General features: G+C 40.5%; 1 protein-coding gene across 7 annotated transcripts in view; it reads left to right on the top strand.

Annotated features, from left to right (window-relative positions):
• AAGAB (alpha and gamma adaptin binding protein) overlaps positions 1-21900 on the top strand; it is a 74620-nt gene extending 52720 nt beyond the window's left edge. Inside the window, exons 6-10 of one of the 7 annotated variants that reach the window (XM_055536796.1) lie at positions 12332-12414; positions 13232-13325; positions 18421-18525; positions 18913-19035; positions 19634-21900. In XM_055536796.1, coding sequence (XP_055392771.1) covers positions 12332-12414; positions 13232-13325; positions 18421-18525; positions 18913-19035; positions 19634-19677 — 449 coding nt within the window. In that variant the 3' untranslated portion in view covers positions 19678-21900. Of the gene's footprint in view, positions 1-12331; positions 12415-13228; positions 13326-14304; positions 14508-18420; positions 18526-18912; positions 19036-19633 lie in introns of those variants that run through there. The other 6 variants (XM_055536795.1, XM_055536797.1, XM_055536798.1 and 3 more) reach the window with 6 other exon arrangements.
• The last annotated feature ends 1607 nt before the right edge of the window (positions 21901-23507 follow it).

Genomic DNA, 23507 nt, shown 5'->3' with positions numbered 1-23507 from the left:
GTGTTCCTGAGCTATATTCTTTTATAATGAATTGGTGATCTAGTAGGTAAACTGTTTTTCTGAGTTCTGTGAGGCATTCTAGCAAATTATCAACGCTGAGGAGGGGTTCATGAGGAACCGAGTCCTTGGAGCAGGCAGTTCTACACTGTCTATGGAGAGTAGTGTCAGAATTGCATTAAATTGTAGGATATGTAGTTGGTGTCCTCCAAGAACTGGAGAATTGCTTGGTGTGGGAAAAAAACCACACATCTGATGTCAGAAGTGTTGGTTATAAGTAGAGAAGGAAACAAGTTTTTCCTTCAGGGGCCATGATGAAAACAGCTGAGAAACAGTGAGCTGAAGGGTCAGGTGGTACATACTAAGCTCTTAGTTCAGTTCAGTCACTCAGTCGTGCCCAACTCTTTGTGACCCTATGGACTGCAGCACGCCAGGCCTCCCTGTCCGTCACCAACTCCCGGAGTTCACTGAAACCCATGTCCGTTGAGTCAGTGATGCCATCCAACCATCTCATCCTCTGTTGTCCCCTTTTCCTCCCACCTTCTATCTTTCCCAGCATTGGGGTCTTTTCCAATGAGTCAGTTCTTTGCATCAGGTGGCCAAAGTATTGTAGTTTTAGCATCAGCATCAGTCCTTCCAACGAATATTCAGGACTGATCTCCTTTAGGATTGGCAGATGGGATCACCTTGCAGTCCAAGGGACTCTCAAGAGTCTTCTCCAACACCACGGTTCAAAACAATCAATTCTTCGGCGCTCAGCTTTCTTTATATTTCAACTCTCAAACCCATACATGACTACTGGAAAAACCATAGCTTTGACTAGACAGACCTTTGTTGACAAAATAATGTCTCTGCTTTTTAATATGCTGTCCTTGGAGGAAATTCCCAAATGTCGCTGTGTTTACTGTAGAGAGGTCAGAGTTTCCACTGTATGCATCAAAGCCTTCAAATGGTCTGCAAATGAAATGGATAGAAATGCCTGTACACCTCAGTAGGTTTTTTAGATGTCTGTATCCACATTAATTTGCTCACCTTGTATAATCTTCCCTGTACTGTCTTCCCTTCCATTTACTCTACCTGAAAATTGATTTAAGAAGAGGGATGTCAATAAAATCTCAGCTGCCTACTTGAGTTACCCTCAGCTCCTGTGAGAGCCAGCTTGTGGCTATGGAGACTTAGCATTTGGGGTTTTTTTATAATTGGATAATGTCCTCTTGTTATGAAAGAGAAACTGACGGGGGCCAATGCTTTATTTCAAATGTGACAGGTTTTTAAAGTTGATTCCCCCCACTCCCACCTCCCTTTTTGGTCTCCGGTGTAGCTGTCTTCGCTCTCCATTTGCCTGGTGTACAAGGAGACCTAGTGACAGACTCCTTTGTTATCTTTGGATGATCAAGGCATCTTGCAACATGAAGTGTTAGTCACTCAGTCATGTCCGACTCTGCAACCCCGTGGACTATAGCCCACCAGGCTCCTCTGTCCATAGAATTCTCCAGGCAAGAATACTGAAGTGGGTTGCCATTTCCTTCTCCAGAGGATCTTCCTGACCCAAGGACTGAACCTGGGTCTCCTGCATCACAGGCAGATTATTTACTGTTAAGACTTGGTTCTAAAATCCAGGAAAAGAAGATGGCTAGTAGAGGCCTGATGAGCTGTGATTTGCTTCAGGTGAAGGCGTCGCTTGTTGTTTTGCGTAGGATTGCAGCGTTGTGTGTAGTGTCCTTGGTTAGTGTCAGGTTAATGTTACCCCCGTCACCTGACCACTGGTACCACAGAGGATTTAGTTGGCTCTTGGGTGTTCAGTGGGTTTTTGTTTGTTTGTTTTGTTTTTTACAAATACCACCACTGAGGGATGGGCTAGGAAGGGAAATTCTGTGATCTTTTACTGTTCCTAATCAGTGAAGGAGGGATTAGACTAAATAAATACTACAGGGTTGTAACAGTGATCTCCCAGTGGTAAGCAGTAATTGTGGAGATTGGATTTCAGAAGCTCTGAAAATTTACCTCCAGTTTATTATAATTAATATATATATATTAATTATATATATAATTATATATATTAATTTTAAAATATATATATATAATTATATATATATAATTAATATATATAAATAAAAAATATATATTGACTATCCAGTGATACAAGTAGGTAAAGATTAAGTGGAATTTTAATATTAGAAACAATTCTTTCATATGGTTTTCTGTGTTTTCCCATTATAAATGAAAAGATTGGTCGCCTATTAATGTATGTTCTCCAGAATGTACTTGGTAACAAGATACCATGGCAGAAATCCCAGTCCATTTTTAAGGCATCCTTTGCAGCTGATGTAGAGCAGTATCAATAATGGAGAACCAAAAGATAAGGTCTCTCTGGCTACCTGATACCTGGATTACTCTCCTGAGAAAGCAGACGGCTAGTACCTTTAATATAATTTTTTTCTAAAAGTTGAAAAAAATGATGATTAAATAAAAAATTGAATTTAATGTTACAGAAAACAAAATAACATCAAAGTAGTGAATGGAAGAATGGTTAATGAAGAGGATTCTAATGGGGTCTGTCTCTGCCTGGGTGGTTTTGGGAAAATGGCATCATGGACTCCACTTTCCTAACCTCTAGCATAGAGTAGAATTATATCAACATAATATTCTATGAAACTAAGTTCCTTGAGACAGAATGAGTTGTTCCTCTTTTTTTATTCCAGCACCTAATATTGTGGAACTGAAAAAAAAATGATTTGAGTAATCTGTCAGTACTCTCACTGTGAATGTTGTGGTCAAAAATGTGTTATATTAATACATTGATTTTTAGGTAGAATGCATAATTTGGTGGAGAAGATTGTGTTGTAAGAGCAAAACGGGAAGGAAGAATTGTGACAAAATAGAGAAGATAGAAGGCAGTAAATGTATGAGTAAAATAATGAGATTTTGTTTTTAAAAAATCACCCCCAAAATTGTCCATAGGCAAATAAATGGTGGGAAATCTCTTCAGATTAGTCACCGTGAAGGCACTGCAGGCTTCCTTCTGTGGCCCCCTTGCAAAATATTTTTGTAGTCATTCTTTGGAATTATTTTTAGAGCTGGTTATGAGCCACATAAGAAAAGTCGTCTTTTTGTTTGTTTCATTTGCTCTCATTAATCCCCACACTTGGTTTTGAATATTTTTTTGTTTCTACTTGATTCTAAATATTCCTTTGAGGAATTTCAAGAGTGTGCTTTAGGCTCTGGAGAAGGGACTCACGGTAGAACCACTTTTGGAATTAGTTTAAAGCTTTCCTTTACAACCTTGGAAAAAACAGTACTCATTCTGATATTTAATTTGGTTGATTAATAATTTGTGTGTATACATAAACAGGAAAAAAAGAACAGGAGGGCATATGCTGACGTTAACTGGCATCTTTGGTTATTTAGTTTTCTTCCTATGATTTTCTCTATTTTACAAATTTTCTACAAAGAACATATTTACAATCAGGAAAAAAGGCAAAAACATATAGTGTGGTTACTTTCTGGTCACGTTTATTGCATGTTCAAGTTTTGGCAGAGACACTTCTTCACTTGTGAGATGTGTCACAAGTGCCAGAGATCGGCTTTTCTGAATTCAAAGCTGGTGATGGAGCCAGATTTAGTGCTTAAGCCTATTTTTCTGAAGATGTGCTGTCTTTAATAATATACTTTATAATTTTACCTTTTTTAAGCAGTAGCTTAGAAAAAGAGAATAAGTCAATTCTGATTCTTTTGTGATTTTAAGAACATGTCATTTCCATTTTTCAAAGCAGAAGTGGAATGTGAGATAAAAGTATACGCTTACTTTCCTAATACTAGTGAAATCATTTTGGATGAAGTACTACTGTATTTGCATAACAGTTTTTATGCAAATAATATGGTATGTTTAAAAAAATTATTAAAAAACATACCTCGTCTCTGTATAAATTGAGATATCTTAGTTGTAGTTATGGTAAATTTGATCATCTTATCACACGGGTAGGAAAAAAAATACTTTGTGGGGAGAGAAAGGGGATGTAAAGAAGACTTAAAATACAGGAAAACTTGAACTTTGTATGACAAGATGATGGCAAATAATTGGTGCTTTAGAGAAATAAAAGCTGGGGATTTCCCTGGTGGTCCAGTGGTTAAGACTGTGCTTCCAGTGCAGGAGGTGCAGGCTTGATTCCTGGGCAAGGAACTAAGAGCCCACATGCCACGTGATGCAGCCAAAAAATAAAGGAATAAAAGCTAAAATATGCACACAGAAAATATATAACATATCATCTAAGACATTTTGGGGGTGCAGTCATGGAAACTCAAAAATTGTGAGCAATACATATAAATTTGAAGTAAAACCTTCTGTCATACTTGCAGCCTCTGTCTAACAGCATGTCAGGCTGTCAGCGGATTTCTCCACATCCCCCCTGTAGGCTTAGCACTGCGCTTTGGGCTATGCAAGGTGGAAGAACTCTGAACTCCTGTCTCTGTCTGCACGGAGTTTCTAATATAGTTTAGAACAGCAAGTAGACTTAAGGTAGGTGTTTATGCTATCACAGTAAGGACAACAAGGCAGATGGGACTGAGGAGCAGAAACCATTTAGAGAAGTTTCCCAGAGCAGGGAGAGGTGGTTTGTGATGCTGACAGGATATAAAGATTGACTCCAAAGTGCTTTTATTACTTTTCCACTGAAAAATCCTTAGAAGAAATGACTTAAAACCTGAGCATTTTAGGCCCAAATTTCCTGTCCTAATTAGATTTATATCAGTGGTTCTTAATTCAAGGTAGTTTTGCCCCCACCCTGGGGACATTTGGTAGTGCCATAGGTATTTGGTGGTATAGGTGGGGATGTACAGGACGCCCCCATACACGATCAAATGTCAAAAGTGGTGAGTTTGAGAAACCCTTGTCTACATATTCTTGAAGGCACAGTGAAGGGACCCTGGGGCTAACCACCTGTCTGCCACGGGTTTTATGTGACCAGTGCCTCCAGGAGTTACAGGGGCTGGGCTAGGATAAGTTAGTGACAGGCACTGAAGCGGCATGTAATTAATTATTCAGTTCTCAGCTGTTCGTCTTATTTCAGTTGAAATCAGCCTAAACCAGGGATATAATAAAGGATTACAGACAAAAGAGAACTATATGTGAATAAAAGGATATCTTTTTGCACTTGATCCAAGTTTCTGTCATCGTATTCAATGTTTGTATTGTCATATTCAGTATTTGTATGTTAAGCATTTAATGTCTCTTTGCTCTTTATATGATACCTTTGGGCTTAATGGAAATTAATTAGGATGGAGATTTTTAAAAATAGTTTTATTAATTTATGTTTGGCTGTGCTGGATCTTCGTTGCTGTGTGGGCTTTCTTTAGTTGCAGCGAGCAGGGGCTGCTCTCTAGTTGCAGTGCATGGGCTTCCCATTGCAGTGGCTTCTCTTGTTGTGGAGCAGTGGGTGTAGGGCATACAGGCTTTCACTAGTTGGGGTACATGGGCTCAGTAGTTGCAGGCCCCCGGGCTCCAGAGCACAGGCTCAGTAGTTGTGGTGCTGGGGCTTAGTCTTCCCCTTTATATGGGATCTTCATGGATCAAAGATCGAACTGTGCCTTCCGCTGAGCCACCAGGGAAGCCCTAGAATTGGGATTAATTAGAATCAAAGAGTTCTGAATTTCACGTTCAGGTTCTAGTTATGTGACTTTGAAGAAGTTACCTGATCTCTATGAATTATAGTTTACTCTGTTTAAAAAAAAAAGAGAAAACTTCGATTCATGTTGATATTTGACAGAAACCAACGCAATACTGTAAAGCAGTTATCCTTCAATTAAAGATAAATAAATTTTAAAAATTTAAAAAAAATTTGTAGAAGAAGATAAATAACAGTGTTCCTTTAGCTTTATAAAGAGATATCCAAATAATTTCATATATTTCCACAAGGCTTGAATTTTCCATTTCTCATCTTTATTCTAGATGCTGTGGCTTTGTTTCTGACATTTCCTTGAGGAATTCTATGCAGATGATCAGTACTGAATTCGTGTTTTTAGGACCAGAGTTTAGTATACTTACTATTCCTTCTAGAAGAATTTAATTTACATCACTTAACAACTTCCCCTTTCTGTAGCTCTGAAGTTCCAGAAGAATCCATCGAGCAGACAGATTTATTCCTTCTTAGTCTGGTATTTTGTGGTGTCAGTAAAACCGGAGATGCTAAAGTCAATTTCAACAGCTATCAGCTAAAAGAATAAATTCTTAACAGGGATGACATTTCCATGCCCTGAATCCTGGGGAGAAAAATCTGGCAAACAAGACAAGATTTAGGTGATTTCTTACCTGTTAGAACAGTTTACAGTGGGTGCACATGGGTAGAGTTTTCCTAAACATTGAACTCGGGGAAAATGGAAAGTTTCTTTAAAACCATGGGTGTTTAAAACATTTCCAGGTTTTTTGAGCAACATTAATGTGCTTTTCTAATTGTGAAAATTTTTGTCTCTAACTTCCTTAAAATATAAGCAGTGGAACATAGTGAACTCATGTTCGTTGGCCGAATTCTCCATTGTTTATAAGAAAATACTGAGCCAGAGTTCTTCCAGCTTTCATTAGCCTGAAATCTGATTATAAATTCATAACCATCTATAGATCTTAAAAGGATTTTGGAATTTTTTGTTCTTATTTTTCTATGAAGTAACTTAAAATACTTAATTCAGAGTTGACTGTCAAGAGAAGCTGAAGAATGCCACTTTACTTCTTAAAATCACAAACCTCTAGAGCAGAAAGGGCCTTAACAACCATTCTACCATTCTAGCAAGGCTCTTTAAAAAAAAAAAAAAAAAGATCAGAAAATTGAGACACACAATGATTGACTTGTCGAAGGTCACACTGGTAGGTCAGGCCTATTTGACCACTAGTCCTGTCCTCTTCCCACCTATTTGGACTCTTTTCATAATTTTATTCATTATTAGAATGAGACAATCGGGGTTTTTTTGTTGTGATGGTGGTTAAACACACATAGCATTTAATCATTAAAAGTTTTATCTTTATGATAAAATTCAACATCCATTTATGATAAAAACTCTCCAGAAAGCAGGAATAGAAGGAACATACCTCAACATAATAAAAGCTCTATATGACAAACCCACAGCAAACATCCTCAATGGGTGAAAAATTGAAAGCATTTCCCCTAAAGTCAGGAACAAGACAAGGGTTCCCACTCTCACCACTACTATTCAACATAGTTTTGGAAGTTTTGGTCACAGCAGTCAGAGGAGAAAAAGAAATAAAAGGAATCCAAATTGGAAAAGAAGAAGTAAAAATCTCACTGTTTGCAGATGACATGATCCTCTACATAGAAAACCCTAAAGACTCCACCAGAAAATTACTAGAGCTAATCAATGAATATTTGTAGTAAAGTTACAGGATATAAAATCAACACACAGAAATCCCTTGCATTCCTATACACTAATAATGAGAAAATAGAGAAATTAAGGAAACAATTCCATTCACCATTGCAACGAAAAGAATAAAATACTTAGGAATATATCTACCTAAAGAAACAAAAGACCTATATATAGAAAACTATAAAACACTGATGAAAGAAATCAAAGAGGACGCTAATAGATGGAGAAATATACCATGTTCATGGATCAGAAGAATCAATATAGTGAAAATGAGTATACTACCTAAAGAAATCTATAGATTGAATGCAATCCCTATCAAGCTACCAATGGTATTTTTCACAGAGCTAGAACAAATAATTTCACAATTTGTATGGAAATACAAAAAACCTCGAATAGCCAAAGCAATCTTGAGAAAGAAGAATGGAACTGGAGGAATCAACCTGCCTGACTTCAGGCTCTACTACAAAGCTACAGTCATCAAGACAGTATGGTATTGACACAAAGACAGAAATATGGATCAATGGAACAAAATAGAAAGCCCAGAGATAAAGCCACGCACCTGTGGACACCTTATCTTTGACAAAGGAGGCAAGGATATACAATGGAGAAAAGACAATCTCTTTAACAAGTGGTGCTGGGAAAACTGGTCAACCACTTGTAAAAGAATGAAACTAGAACACTTTCTAACACCATACACAAAAATAAACTCAAAATGGATTAAAGATCTAAACATAAGACCAGAAACTATTAAATTCTTAGAGGAGAACATAGGCAAAACACTCTCCGGCATACATCACAGCAGGATCCTCTATGACCCACCTCCCAGAATATTGGAAATAAAAGCAAAAATAAACAAATGGGATCTAATTAAAATTAAAAGCTTCTGCACAACAAAAGAAACTATAAGCAAGGTGAAAAGACAGCTTTTAGAATGGGAGAAAATAATAGCAAATGAAGCAACTGACAAACAACTAATCTCAAAAATATACAAGCAACTCCTGCAGCTCAATTCCAGAAAAATAAACGACCCAATCAAAAAATGGGCCAAAGAACTAAACAGACATTTCTCCAAAGAAGACATACAGATGGCTAACAAACACATGAAAAGATGCTCAACATCACTCATTATCAGAGAAATGCAAATCAAAACCACAATGAGGTACTATTTCACGCCAGTCAGAATGACCGCGATCCAAAAGTCTACAAGCAATAAATGCTGGAGAGGATGTGGAAAAAAGGGAACCCTCTTACACTGTTGGTGGGAATGCAAACTAGTACAGCCACTATGGAGAACAGTGTAGAGATTCCTTAAAAAACTGGAAATAGAACTGCCATACGACCCAGCAATCCCACTGCTGGGCATACACACTGAGGAAACCAGAATTGAAAGAGACACATGTACCCCAATGTTCATCGCAGCACTGTTTATAATAGCCAGGACATGGAAGCAACTTAGCTGTCCATCAGCAGATGAATGGATAAGAAAGCTGTGGTACATATACACAATGGAGTATTACTCAGCCATTAAAAAGAATACATTTGAATCAGTTCTAATGAGGTGGATGAAACTGGAGCCTATTATACAGAGTGAAGTAAGCCAGAAAGAAAAACACCAATACAGTATACTAATGCATATATATGGAATTTAGAATGATAGTAACAACAACCCCGTATACGAGACAGCAAAAGAGACACAGATGTGTAGAACAGTCTTTTGGACTGTGGGAGAGAGAAGGGGGGATGATTTGGGAGAATGGCATAAAAACATGTGTAATATCATATAAGAAATGAATCGCCCATCCAGGTTCGATGCAGGATACAGGAAGCTTGGGGCTGGTGCACTGGGATGACCCAGAGGGATGGTATGGGGAGGGATGTGGGAGGGGGGTTCAGGATGGGGAACATGTGTACACCCGTGGCAGATACATGTTGATGTATGGCAAAACCAATACAATATTGTAAAGTAAATAATAATAATAATTTAAAAAATAGAAAAAAAAGTTTTATCTTTAAATAGGCAAACACATGAATATGGAACAAACGTTAAAAGGTACACAGAGGTTTATAGAATGCAGTGATGAGGCCCACTCCCTTGCTCTCCTGTCCATCCCAGATCCCTTCCTTGGAGGCAGCCACTGTAAAGAATGAGGGATTTTAAATAGACCGTTTGGGTCTAAATAGCACATCTAAACTGACATTGTATTGCATTATTCTTCACGGGTTGCAGTTTGGCCTGCCAAGTTTAGGTAATGCCCAACAAAGGAAAAACATAAGCCGTGGAATTGTAATATGGAGAGAATTGTGTACTGATTTGAAAATTACCCAAAGTCCAAGTGATTTGCAGTAATGGAAGTGATGGCTCCCTTACATCAGTACTCTGTTACTCAGATAATGCCTTTTGTGCACAGAGCCTGAAGTATTTTTTTAGAACTCTCATGTATCCTCATGACATGTAAAATCCCTGAGTAGTACATAACTACTTTCAACTGCTTTAGAGTCGATAGCACATTAGCCACAAAAAAGAATTATGTTGATGTTTGAACAAACACCCCCAGGCTCTGTGAAACCATCAGTGTGGGACATCACACGGATCTGCTTTTCTCAGCCTCTGAGCCTCCATGGCCTGCCTTGATGAAACCTTAGTGTCTGGTCCTTGGATGGGGCATACCCAAGCATTGGGCCTGGAGAATTACTCACTGAGTGGGCAGTTTGGCTGAGGGGTGAGGGGGGCTCCAGGAGTACATGTGCACCTTTGGTTGTGGAGCAGGGAAGGCAGCAGGGCAGCAGCAGACACTTGGTACCGCCTAGTGCCTTTGTAGCCTTAAAGCATGGGTGCTGACTCGGGTAGATAACTGCCTGCAGTAAGTAGGTGACTGCCCACGTGGTAAGAGTTCAGCCTGGAAAAAGCTGCAGGTCTAGACTCCACATGCCCCAGTTGGGCTTCATCCCAGTTTCCAAGGCAGACCTCCCCAAGTGAAAAGGGGGACAAGTAGACTGCAAGTGCTTACCTTTCTGTGGTGCTCTGTGTGACTTATGACAGTTTCACCCAGTAGGGGAGAAGACCTTGAAAGTTTGTAGGTTGTTTGAAGAGAGGTGAGAATGGAGCCAGGGAAGCCACAGGGAGAGGAAAAGTGAAGTAGGAGGAAATTATCTTTTTGAGAGTGCAGTTCTGTGACTTCTGTGCTGCTAGCCTCTTAAATTACGGGTTTCATATTCTGCTCTCAGGCAGTGGTTTTTTGTTTTGGGGGCTTTTTATTGTTGTTGTTGTTTGGTTTTCCCTCCAGTTTTCCTGATCCTAAGGATATTCCTGGGCTTCCCTGATGGCTCAGTGATAAAGAACATGCCTGCCAATGCAGGAGATGATGCTGGTTTGATCTCTGGGTCGGGAAGATCCTCTGGAGAAGAGAATGGCTATCCTCTCCAGTATTCTTGCCTGGAGAATTCCGTGGACAGAGGAGCCTGGTGGGCTACAGTCCATGGGGTCGCAAAGAGTCAGACACCACTGAGTGACTAATGCTACCTAATAAATATAAATACTGAAAGTATTGGGAACCTTAACTGAATTAAACAGAGCTTAATTTCAAGAAAGCATGAATGTTCATTTTCATCTGGTAATGATTCCTTGACTTTGATTCTTTTTAATGTTTTTTAATTGTTTAGACACTGAAATATTAGTTCATCGGTTCAGTTCAGTCACTCAGTCGTGTCCGACTCTTTGCAACCCCATGAATCGCAGCATGCCGGGCCTCCCTATCCATCACCATCTCCCAGAGTTCACTCAAACTCACGTCCATCGAGTTGGTGATGCCATCCAGCCATCTCATCCTTTGTCGTCCCCTTTTCCTCCTGCCCCCAATCCTTCCCAGCATCAGAGTCTTTTCCAATGAGTCAACTCTTCGCATGAGGTGGCCAAAATACTGGAGTTTCAGCTTTAGCATCATTCCTTCCAAAGAACACCCAGGACTGATTTCTTTTAGAATGGACTGATTGGATCTCCTTGCAGTCCAAGGGACTCTCAAGAGTCTTCTCCAACATACACAGTTCAAAAGCATCAATTCTTTGGCACTCAGCTCTTCACAGTCCAACTCTCACATCCATACATGACCACAGGAAAAACCATAGCCTTGACTAGAAGGACCTTTGTTGGCAAAGTAATGTATCTGCTTTTCAATATACTATCTAGGTTGGTCATAACTTTTCTTCCAAGGAGTAAGCGTCTTTTAATTTCATGGCTGCAGTCACCATCTGCAGTGATTTTGGAGCCCAAAAAAAGAAAGTCTGACAGTGTTTCCACTGTTTCCCCATCTATTTGCCATGAAGTGATGGGACCAGATGCCATGATCTTAGTTTTCTGAATGTTGAGTTTTAAGGCAACTTTTTCACTCTCCTCTTTCACTTTCATCAAGAGGCTCTTTAGTTCCTCTTTGCTTTCTGCCATAAGGATGGTGTCATCTGCATATCTGAGGTTACTGATATTTCTCCCGGCAATCTTGATTCCAGCTTGTGCTTCTTCCAGCCTCTCGTTTCTCATGATGTACTCTGCATATAAGTTAAATACGCAGGGTGACAATATACAGCCTTGATGTACTCCTTTTCCTATTTGGAACAGTAGCTATTAAAACATCAGTGCTGTTAATCTTTGCAAACAGAACTACTGAGCAGCCTTTGTTATAATGGCCCTGCCATATATTTGTCCCAGGGATGGGAAGCCTGGTGGGCTGCTGTCTATGGGGTCACACAGAGTCGGACACGACTAAAGCGATGCAGCAGCAGCAGCAGCCGTATATTTGATCTGGACTAATATGCCTTGATTTCAAAGTTATTCAGAATTTCGAGGGTTTTGTAATTAATTTTTTATAGGTAAAACTTTTATAATGAGGAAGTAGCTATTATATCATCATCACAGTCATTTTAACAGCTTTAAATGTAAATAAAACATTTCACTGATTGTACTTTTTCTCTTCAGAGAGGAACCAAGGCCTTAACCTTCTCAGTTCATTGACTGGAGCAAACCATAGCATTGGTTCAGCAGAGAGCTGCCACTCAGAGGTAAAGATTGTTCCTGGATCTTGTCTCTGCTTCGGCTTTTCTTTCTACTCATCATTATGAATCTGTACACCATTCATCATTTTTTCCTTTCCACTTAAGAAGTGGTAGAGAATATCAGGAATAGATACAAGGAGCCTGCTGCCTGTTAAGAGCAGGCTAGATTGGTATTAAAGCAGTAAGCCCTTTCAAGATGTTTACAATTTGGGCTGTTCCGTGTGTTTTTGCTAGAGTGCTTTTAAAAACATGCTAGAATTTCCTTGAGGCTGAAGTTTCCCCCCAGATCTTCAAATATAAAATAAAATTAATGGTTCTTTTCAGTACTTCCTGTGTGCTCTACAGTCTGAGGAAGGTCTTTGTCCTTAATGAGTGTAACAGGCTGACTTCAGCCCTCTGTCCTCAAGGACTTTGGTCCGTGTCTGCCTTGGTCGGCATGCTGGAATCGTGAGCACATTGTGTAGTGCCACGTTGTCTGCCCAGGACCTCCTTCTTCCATCTCTGAGCTGTTTTGTGATAGGATTGTGTACATTTTCAGGTTTTGAGTAAAACGTGATTTGAAACAAAACAAACAATATGTTTTTAATAGTCAAAGGCAAAATCATAACACTTTTCTATCCCTGAGGAAAATCAGCCCCAAGTTAGTGAATCTCTGGCCTTTTTTTAAATAATGTGACCTTGATCCTTCTTCCATCCCTCCTTGTGTCTAGCTCCTGTTACTGCCTCTCTAAAGCTGAGCAGTGAGTGGAACTGTGAGCCGTTTTGGAGTTAGTTGGGAAGCAGCCTCCTATTAGGTTGTGACCCGTGTGTTTCTCCACAGCAGCCCTGTGTGCCAGCAGCAGAGAGGACCGAATCCCTCTTGGATCATCGAGGGGCTGCTTCTAACACAGCAGACGTGCAGGTCGATAGCACTGTGGGTAAGTGCTGTGTGGCTGCCAAGTGACAGCTCTGTGGAACTTGCCAAAGCTCATGCATTGGGGCATAAATCATCCAAAGGCAAATTGAATTTAAACGAGGATGAGGGAAGGACATTGATCATGGTTATTGTTTAGTTGCTAAGTCGTGTCCGACTCTTTTGTGACCCAATGGACTGTAACCCGCCAGGCTCCTTTGCCCATGGGATTTTCCAGGTAAGAATACTGGAGTGGGTTGCCATTTCCTTCTCTAGGGGATCTTCTGCACCTAGGGATCGAACCTTTGTCACCTGCAATGGATCCTTTACCACTGAGCAACAGGGAAGTCCAAGGACATCAGTAGTGACCCCCAAATGAATGTGAGCCTTGTGGATGGCTGCAGAAAAAGCAGGGAGAGTAAATACATTACAGTACAAATCTGTGGGCACCACTGGTTCTCTCAGCAGGATCTTGATTAAGATTATCTTAAAGTAGATAGAACCAGGTGGTGAAACAGCTTTATATCTCCATACTCCACCATTTTTTCATGGTATTTTACAGTAGTCAGAATTGTTAACAAGAAGAATATAGTTTTATAAGCCCTCTCATATCCTTTTAAAGTTCTTTTATGTCCACATTCTCATTTGGTAATGAAGTTTGGCAGAGAAGTTGTTTTACAAAGATGAAGGTGTGGCCCAGAGCAGTTTAATAACTTGTCCAAGGGCATCGAACAAGAAAGTCTTGGAGCTGAAACTGAAATGCAGTTTGCTGTCCAAAAAGCTAAAAGGCCAGGGTGCTTAGTTGACAATAACTATAAATGTTCTTTTGTTGGGAAACTGCTCACATCAGTACTACTTTTAATGCCACGGAGGGCCCATGTGCAATAATAAGTCTTAAAATTTTTTTTTTCTGTTTGTAAAATAATCCATAAAGAAAATTCAACTAATTGGTTATAGAAACATATTAAGAAGAAAAAATTGTGTATAACTTCATTTCTCTCCAGTTTATTTAGTCTTGTCCTCTCAGTTGAACCCTTCACATTGGCTTTGAAACCTACTAAAGTCTCTGCCGTGAAAGCAAACCAGTGACCACACTGAAGAAGATGGGAGGATAAGAACAAACCTACAGAACTTGGGGAAATGGTGTCCTGACTGGATGCCGTGAGCCAGAAACAAAAAGAACTGAACAGAAATCCTACACTCTGCTTAATAAATGTGATTCTTACAGGGATCTGGGTTTGAAATTCTAAAAGTAAATATATTTTACATATATTATGGTTGAAAGAATAAGAAAATATAGCCTAGAGAAAGAGAGCTAGGTTTCTCACTGTCAGAGAAAGAAGTTAAGGAAAGGTGAAGGCTAGGTTGAATCCTTTGGTACTGAACTAGAATTGAAGGTATCAATATGAACTCTTAGTTTGTTAAAATATAGTTTGAGCAGTGGAGAAATAAGTATAGATATGTGTATGCATGTGTGGGCTTCCCTCGTGGCCGTAGTGGGAAAGAACTTTCTTGCCAATGCAGAAGACATAAGACATCTGAGTTCTGTCCCTGGGTCAGGAAGATCCCCTGGAGAAGGGAACAGCAACCCACTCCAGTATTCTTGCCTGGGAAAGAGGAGCCTGGCTGACTGCAGTCCATAGCGTCACAAAGTGTCGGACACAACTGAAGTGACAGCACACACTCAGGTATGCATGTGTAAGTACACACACACACACACACACACACACACACACACACACTTCCTAGCTCAGTCCACTAGGAGGGTCTAGAAGCAATAATACTCTTAATAGTGGTGGAGACACTTAACACTTAGATCTTGGTTTCTAAATACCATTCTCCAAGAAAAGATACCAGGGCTACTTGGAAAAGTGTGTGATTCAGGGCTGGGGCAGGAAAACTGAAGGATGAACCTGAAGCATCTCGTGGGGCCAGAAAGTAAAGTGAAAGTGAAAGTCGCTCAGTCGTGTCCGACTCTTTGCATCCCCGTGGACTATACGGTCCATGGAATTCTCCAGGCCAGAATACTGGAGTAGGTAGCCTTTCTTTTCTCCAGGGGGTCTTCCCAACCCAAGGATCGAACCCAGGTTTCCCCCATTGCAGGCAGATTCTTTACCAGCTGAGCCATCAGGGAAACCCTAGAATTCTGGAGTGGTTAGCCTATCCCTTCTCTAGCGGATCTTCCCAACCCAGGAATCAAACCAGGATCTCCTGCATTGCAGGTGGATTCTTTACCAACTGAGCTATGTGGGAAGCCAGAAAGTAAGGAAGTGCTCAAAAAAGGATGAGGGCATGTTGAAAGGTCACAGGAACCAACCTGAAAGCATTTCCAATCGCTAACGCTGGAAGATTTTGACAAGTAACATAAATTAACAGTAGTATTAGGTTGTAATCTATAAAATAAAATGTATATCCATGAATCCATACTAATTTAAATAAATAATTGAATAAATACATACCTGGAAAAGAAAGGGCTGCTCCTCCTCCTAGAGGAGTTCCAATTGATAAATGTAGACATTATGAGGGAGATAGAAAATCACCCTTAGCCACACTCTACAGTAATAGTTGTTGCAGGCAAGATCCACTGATGGTGAAATTAGTAGATGAACATTTGAGAAGAAACACAACATTTCCATAGTCAAAAAATATCTTTTCCAAATTACTTATTACAAAGGGAGAATAGTAGCTTTATCCTGGAAAAACCTGGCAAGTAACCCTTTAAGGGATGAAGGTTACGTCACCAGTAATGGCATGTTGATATCTCCTCTCAATATGATGCGCTGAAAGGGTACTCACGCCTGTGGTATTCCCGCCAAAGGTCCATAACCTCAGTCGTAAGAAAACATCAGACAAACCCAAATTAAGGGGCATTACACAAAATAACTGGCCAGTACTCTTTAGAAGTGTCAAAATCATGAAAGACAAAGAAAGACTTAGGAACTGTCACAAATGGGAGAAGACTAAGCAGATTTGACAGCTTAGTTCTGTGTAGAATCCTGAATTGAATCCTGAAACAGAAAAAAGATATTAGTGGAAAAACTGATAAAGGTTGAATGAAGAATGTAGTTATAGCACTGTTCCATTATTAACTTCTTGAAGTTTATAGTTGTACCTTAGTTACGTAAGATGTTACCACTAAGGGAGGGTGGGGAAACGGCTTATTGGAATGCTCTATACTATTTTTGCAACTTTTTTTGTAAGAGTAAAATTATTTCAGATTTCGTTTAAAAAGGAAAAACCAAACCGGCGAAAGTGAAACACTTGCCCTACCTCACATCTTCCTCCTCTCTCTACTTATTTCCATTCCTCAACTCATTCTCATCTAGCTCTTGTTCCCATTTTCCGCTACAACAGCTCACCAACAACTTCTGTGCCACTCGATCTAATTGGTGTCCTCCTGTCCCCATCTTGACCTCTTGGCAGCATTTGGTGTTATGAATCAATCCCTTTCTGAAGCATTAGCTTCTCTTCACTCAACCAACACATCTCCTGGTCTTCTTCCTACCTCTCTGATGATTCCTTCTCTTCCTTTGGAAGAGTACTCTCCTTTACCCAGCCTTTAAATATCTCCATTCCTCAATGTTCCATCTAAGCTCCTCTTCCAAACCTATATTTGAGCATGAAGTGATTTTAGCATATCCATAGTTCAGTTAACATGTATACAGATAAATCACAAATTTTTTGTCCCTAGCCCTGTATAGCAACTGCCACCATGACATACCCATTGAACAAAAACAAATGCATTAACCAAAATATTTTTAACATCAAATAATCTGTATAGCATTGTAGTAGATGCAAAGAACTATGTTATCATCCTTGTCTTCAAGGAGCTTATAGTCTACAAAATGCAGAGACAGGCCTTGTAATGTAATGGGTAAAGTCATGGACTTGGAGTCCTGGACGACTGGGTGTGAACCACGACTCTGCCACTAGTAGTGAAGTGGCCTTGCGTCAGTTATTCAGCTTCCCTTAGTTCCCCTTCTATAAGGTGAGGCAAGAAATCCTTCTCACAGTGCTGTTGGAAAAACGAAATGGAATTGTGTCAGTTAAAGCACTCGGCAGTGGAGACAAAGCTGTCTTTCTCTCTTACCTTGGTATATATTACAGAAGTGGTGGACAGATGTGAGAATACAGAGTAGTGTGTGTCAGTGCCAAGACAGCTCTGTGAACACCAATTGTGGAATGAATCTTAAGGAAGGAGACGTGTGAGTTGGGATGATCAGGGAAGACATCCTACAAGTGGCCAGCCTGGAGTGGAGGCTGAGTGAAAATTCTGACTAAAAACAAAGTTTGATAAAGAAACCACATGCTGAAGCAGAAATAGTAAAGGATTTGTGATAAGAAAATAGGAATTGAGATTGGCTCTGCCTTTGAATAGCTCTAATTGTAGAAGAGTTCATTTTTAAACCCAGGTTGCTTCATGTGTAAATTGTGGACAGTGGTATCTGTCCTAACCACCTCATATGGTTGTCAGTAACAGATGTGCAAATAGTTGTTGTCCAGTAAAGTATGGTATAAATTTCAAGCATTTATTGAATCTGCGTATCTTAGTTCAGGGTGTGGGCTTTAGAAACTGGAAACGCCTACGTCTGAGTCCTGGCTTCCCGGTGGCTCACTGGTAAAGAATCTGCCTGCCAGTGCAGGAGCTGCAGGAGGGGCGGGTTTGATCCTTAGGTTGGGAAGATCCCCTGGAAGAGAAAATGGCAACCCACTCCAGTATTCTTGCCTGGAAAATCCCATGCACAGAGGAGCCTGGCAGGCTGCAGTCCATAGGATCACAAAGAGTCAGGACCGAGCATACATACATGCATAAGTCTGAAGCCAAGGTCACACTTACTAGCAGTGACCCAGAGTAAGATCACTTCTCTTTGTACTCTAGTTTTCTTAAAAAAGGTAGAAACAGAATTCTTTGCCTCATTGCAGTTATTTCAAGGATAAAATGAGTCCCTGTTCATTTGTGAGGGCCCCCTAGCAGCCAAGCAGGCTACAGCACCAGAGCTGTACAGCTGGTCCATGCTGGGCCCTCGTTCAGTGGTAACTTGCATCCAAGACAGATTGATTGCTTTAGGATTCTGTGTATTTAGCACATACGTAATACTGTGTGCAAATCCTCATTGCAGATCCCATGTTAGACCTGGACATTCAAGAACTTGCCAGTCTTACTACAGGCGGAGGAGATTTGGAGAATTTTGAAAGACTGTTTTCAAAGTTAAAAGAAATGAAAGGTAATTGGATCCATTGGGTCTTACAGGTTTCCACAGTGATGCTCCTCTGTTTTATCTAGTAGGATTTTACTTTGTAACTGCTAATAGCATTCCATGCTTTGGGCTCATCTAAGAAATGTAGATACTGTGGGACTGTGCCATCCTCTGTTGGTAAAAATTTCTTTAGGAAAATTCTCCCCTTTTTTTCATTCTTTTTCTTTTTCCTTTCCCTTCTTCTCTTGCCTGTCTGTTTCTTTCAGTCTGTCTCACTAACATGGAATCAGTAAGATCCCTACCAATTTACTCACATCATTCCCATCTGGAAGATTTGGAAGACTTAAACTATCTAACAGCTGTAATGACTCCACCATAAACATGTGTTTTTGCAACCCATCTCCCATCTTCTAGTGTTAGAACATCTATGCGCTCCAGATTCTCCTGTGCGATTAGATGAATTTCTTAAGATATATTTTCCCCCTAGACAAGGCTGCGACGCTTCCTCACGAGCAAAGAAAGATGCATGCAGAAAAGGTGAGAAAATTAGTCAAGTATTTGCTTACTTACTGCAGGTCCAGTGCTGTGAGAATTACATGTCACACTTGTTTACTTGTAAAGTGTCTTACTGTGAACTTTCTGTTGGATATTCACTTACAGTTATTTGAATATTTAGTTGCTGCCACCAAGCCAGGATTTTCCAGTGTATGTTGAGTGATGTGGAACACTGAGGCTCAGAATGTTTGCCTTCCTAGCTGTTAGGCTGGAAAACTCTTAGTTATTTTGTTTGGGTTGGCAAGAAATGTATATGGTTTATGTATTCCATTGTATGACTGTGTCATAACTTACTTATCCACTTCCCCATTGGACATTTCAGTCATGCACCGTTTTTTTTTCTGTAGTGAAGCTGTTCATATCCCTATACGTCACCTATGTATACAGTTCTGATAATATCCTCAGTATAAAGTCTAGGAGTAGAAGTCCTGGATCAGGGTGTTCAGGGGTTTTGACAGATGTTGTCAGAGCACTGAAGGGCAAGGTATAGAATTTTAAGTCTTAATCAGTTCTGTGTGTGACATGAAATGAGCTGAAGATTAGGTGTTGCCTAAACTCTGTTGCTTGCTTCTCTCCACAGGTGGCCAAAGCCTTCTGGATGGCAATTGGGGGAGACAGAGATGAGATTGAAGGCCTTTCATCTGATGAAGAGCACTAAACTATTCATGCTAGGACTTGCCTAACTAGGACCCTAGCGCTTTCTCCCTGAGATTCTTCTCTCCTCAACCCCATCATCTTTTGCTGAGCTTACCAGCATCATGTTGGCTGCCTGACTTATTTATAGGATCCCGTTAATTTTAGTTTTTAGTAGAGGGTAAAGCAGAAATCTCTTCTCCCTCAGTATATTGTAAGGGAGTGAGAAGTTTTCAAATAACATTTTTTGTTGTAGGAATGGGAGTGGGGTGAGCCTCAAAGGCCTGTGTGACTTGCCCAAGTTAAAGAAGAAAAACCATCACCAAGCTTTCCTGGTCAGTCTTTTGAGGAGCATTCCCTGTGTTCATGTTGATCACTGAAGATCAAGAGTTTTCTGGTTTTCTCTTTCAAGGAGCTTGCTGCTCAAGGTTTGATGCTTTTGGTGGGAGAAAAGGAAGAAACTGCAGATTTAATCTGTGCTGCAGCACAGATTATAGGTCAGCCACTGGCCTTCGGGTTAGTCTCTAGCTAAAAAAAAAAGCATCTGAGTATTTCATTTGAAATACAGTATCTGACCTCCTGGTAGAAAGTATTGAGAAACCAGTGTGAATTTTTAGACTATAATAAATGATGCAAAGGTTTTCTACTCTGGTGGGGATAAAAATAAACCCTTCTCTCCCAAGTTGTGGGCGGGCGTGGGGATGGGGGTGGGGCATGGGTAAGAGAAGGAATTCCCTGTATAGGCCATTGAATCAGTATGATCCTAGCCTGAGATTTTTGCATTAGTATTACCACGTAGAAACTTTTCTTTCTTAGAGTTTGCCACTTGAGATGGCCGAGATGTGTTGTCACAGTTGATACCCTCAGAACAAGGGGAGCTTCCTCTTCTCTCTCTGAACTCAGAGATCACTGCCAAACTAGTGAGACTTAAGTGGGACTTGGTGAGAAAGCACGCGAAATGTTAAGCAGTGAATCCCTCAGCACCTGTGTTACTTCCAGAGCTGAGGAGTTAGGCTCCAGGGAAACTGACCTCCAAGGGGGAAAGTTCCCAGAAGAGTGGGAAATATAGCAAATGAAATCCTTATTTCTGTTTGTTTAGGGACTGCGTAATGCATGTCATGAGCCTTCAGTCTGCCACGGCTCTCAGCTGGCTCAGGACACATGGGCTAAGAACTGCTGCTGGCCTGGTGTGGGTGTGAACCCCATAGGTCACCAGCAGAAATGAATTTCAGACCTGCCTGTGCAACACCTTTTCAGCCCTGCAGAACCTGCTACAGATAGCAGAAGGAATGGAGTGCTCCAGGGTCCTGGCCAGAGCGGCCACAGGATGGAAGGTTTCAGTGAGTGGGAGAGCCATTCCAGGGAACACTGGAGGCTGTCTTCCTTGATACCTTTTTTCTTTTTCTTTAACTATTCTGAGGGTCTTTGAGACTGTAGTTTACCACCATTCCACCACTGTTTCTTTGAGGTGACTGCATTGGCTATTGATGGGGAATGTAAGGAAAGTCAGTTCTGGGATTGCAAAATGAAAGGCGGAACAAGTTTTTCTTAAAATATGAAAGGTTTCAGAGAACACATTAGGTCACGTGGTTTGGGAAAACAGACTATAAAAAGCTGTGAACTTGATCTTGTGGATTAAACAAAGCCAGGTATTAAAATGTGGTTTATTTATAAAGCCTGCTTATGTATATTTTTATGATTTTGTTGTTTTTTAGTAGAGGATGTGGGCGGGGTGGGGGGCAGCCTTCCTTCATTGGATTAGGCATAAACAGCAATAATCTGTTCGTCAAACTCACTGTTTTAAATCTACCCTTCATGTGTATAATACCATGCTTTCAAGGTCTCAGCTATCTAGGTATTGGCCCCTCCTGGGTGACATGTGAGATTAAAGTATACAGTAGTAACTACTAAAGGCCCTTTTAAGAAGCGTGATCATGAGCCAATAGTGCAATAGAAATTGCAGACTATCCGAAGTGACCTATGTACATGCCACCACAAGTTGTTATGGACTGTCCATCTGGGATTTAAAACAAGAGCCTCGACTTTTTTCCCCCTTAAACATTTTTCTATTTGTGTAACACAGCGTCTGGCATAAACTGGGCCCTTAAGTTTGGTTTGGATTTTCATTTGATATTTTGATGGCTATGATTGCAAAGTTTTAAGGTCCATGAGTGTTGGGAGAGACAAGAATAAACTTTTTTTTCCCTGAGAAAATCGTATATTATGTAATAATTTTAGAGTGATGAAGACATAGATATTTTTATAATTTTAAAATATGTTATCCTGCCAGAATATGAGAAGATTGACAGAACCACGTCTGCTTGCTGTCTTTTTATAGAACTTGGCCACATCTAGTTCAGAGAAGCAAGAGATTCAGGGAAGCTAGACTTAGATGGCTGAGTAATACGGGATGTGGTTCAAGGACCATAGAGCATGTCAGGCCATTGCTGCAAACTGCTTGTGACACAGGAAATGTGACCTACAACTAACTTTGTGTTCCCGCCATGGAGAGCTGGGGATAAATGGTTTTGCTGTGGCCCATCAGATTCTCTCAACCTTGGGCCAGTCTCTTAACAATGGACATTAAGAGAACACGTGGAGTGCCCCTTGCCCTGCCTTGGCCTGCCATAGAAAAACAGTCTTAGAAGAATCACTGTCTAAGGGTAAGATGAGAGCTCCCTGAGCTATTCTGAGCTGGAATGTTTGCTGATGCAAAGCTAAATTTAGCCAACATCTGTCCAGTGTGGTCAGAAGTTTGATTCATTGAACGTTCTGATTGATGGAGACAGTGCCAGGGAATGCTGGATGAGTTAAGAGTCGCCCTTCACCTCACCCCCCCCCAAAAAAAACCCTTTTAAAACAGACGAGACAATTTAGCTACAGCCTTCTATCATCAAATACCCATCTTATAGAGGACTGTAGGCAGAGAAAGTGTAAAAAATCAGGTCAGGTGTAATCCTGCATCCCTTACTGCAGGATTGGTTTAAAAACAACACCCTAACAATTAACTTGCCCATAATTTGTGTGTTCCTGAAAGCATCCTGCTGACCGTGCAGGACAAAGTTCTAGTTTTGATTTAGATTCCACTTGGGGTTTAGATTAGTGATTTATCCCTGCACCTTTGGAATGTGAGCTCTTGCAGAAGGGGTCCTAGAAATATTCTACGTTATATTTTATGATGTGATTAACGTCACCAGTCTTGCTCTTAATCTGGGTGTCTTTGTTCAGGGTTAATGTGTGTTACAGTTCTTCTAGTGTAGGAAGTATCTTTCTTGATTCTGAGGTGTCTCTCTGATTTGCAGAATGAAGAATTGAAAAGAGGTAACAGCAACAGTGTGATCTTTTTGTTGGAACACTGATGAGCCCTGGTCCGGTTCTTAAATATGTGCTGTTCTACTGTGTTTCCTGTTGGAAAAGTATTGATTCAAAAACAGGACCTAATGGTTATAACTAACTGCATCTTTGGAAAACAGGTTTGGGAAGAAAAAAATTTCTTTTTCCTCTAAGCTCCTTTTTCATATGTGTGTGTGTTGATAGGCTTAAATAGTTGAGCCTCACAGCTGCAAATCTGGGAAGAATACCCGGGCCACAGAAAGCCTCCCGGGTTCTCTCCTGTGAAGCATGTGGCCTCCCCTTGCCTCTCCCTTTTCTGTCATTGACCAGGTGGCTTTGATGGTACAAAGTATGGGCTGAATGAGGCCTGAGGTAGGAGCTTTAGTGGAAAGAGCAGCATAATTTAGGAGAGATGAGTCTCTTCTTCTCAAGCCCAAAGACATGGTCTGCATCAATCCTGTTGCTCCAGGAAAGTCTCAGGAAGTCAT

The sequence above is a fragment of the Bubalus kerabau genome, chromosome 10 (genome assembly GCF_029407905.1).
Source record: "Bubalus kerabau isolate K-KA32 ecotype Philippines breed swamp buffalo chromosome 10, PCC_UOA_SB_1v2, whole genome shotgun sequence".
In the NCBI taxonomy this organism is placed as follows: Eukaryota; Metazoa; Chordata; class Mammalia; order Artiodactyla; family Bovidae; genus Bubalus; species Bubalus kerabau.
This window is presented reverse-complemented; position numbering and strand designations above follow the sequence as displayed.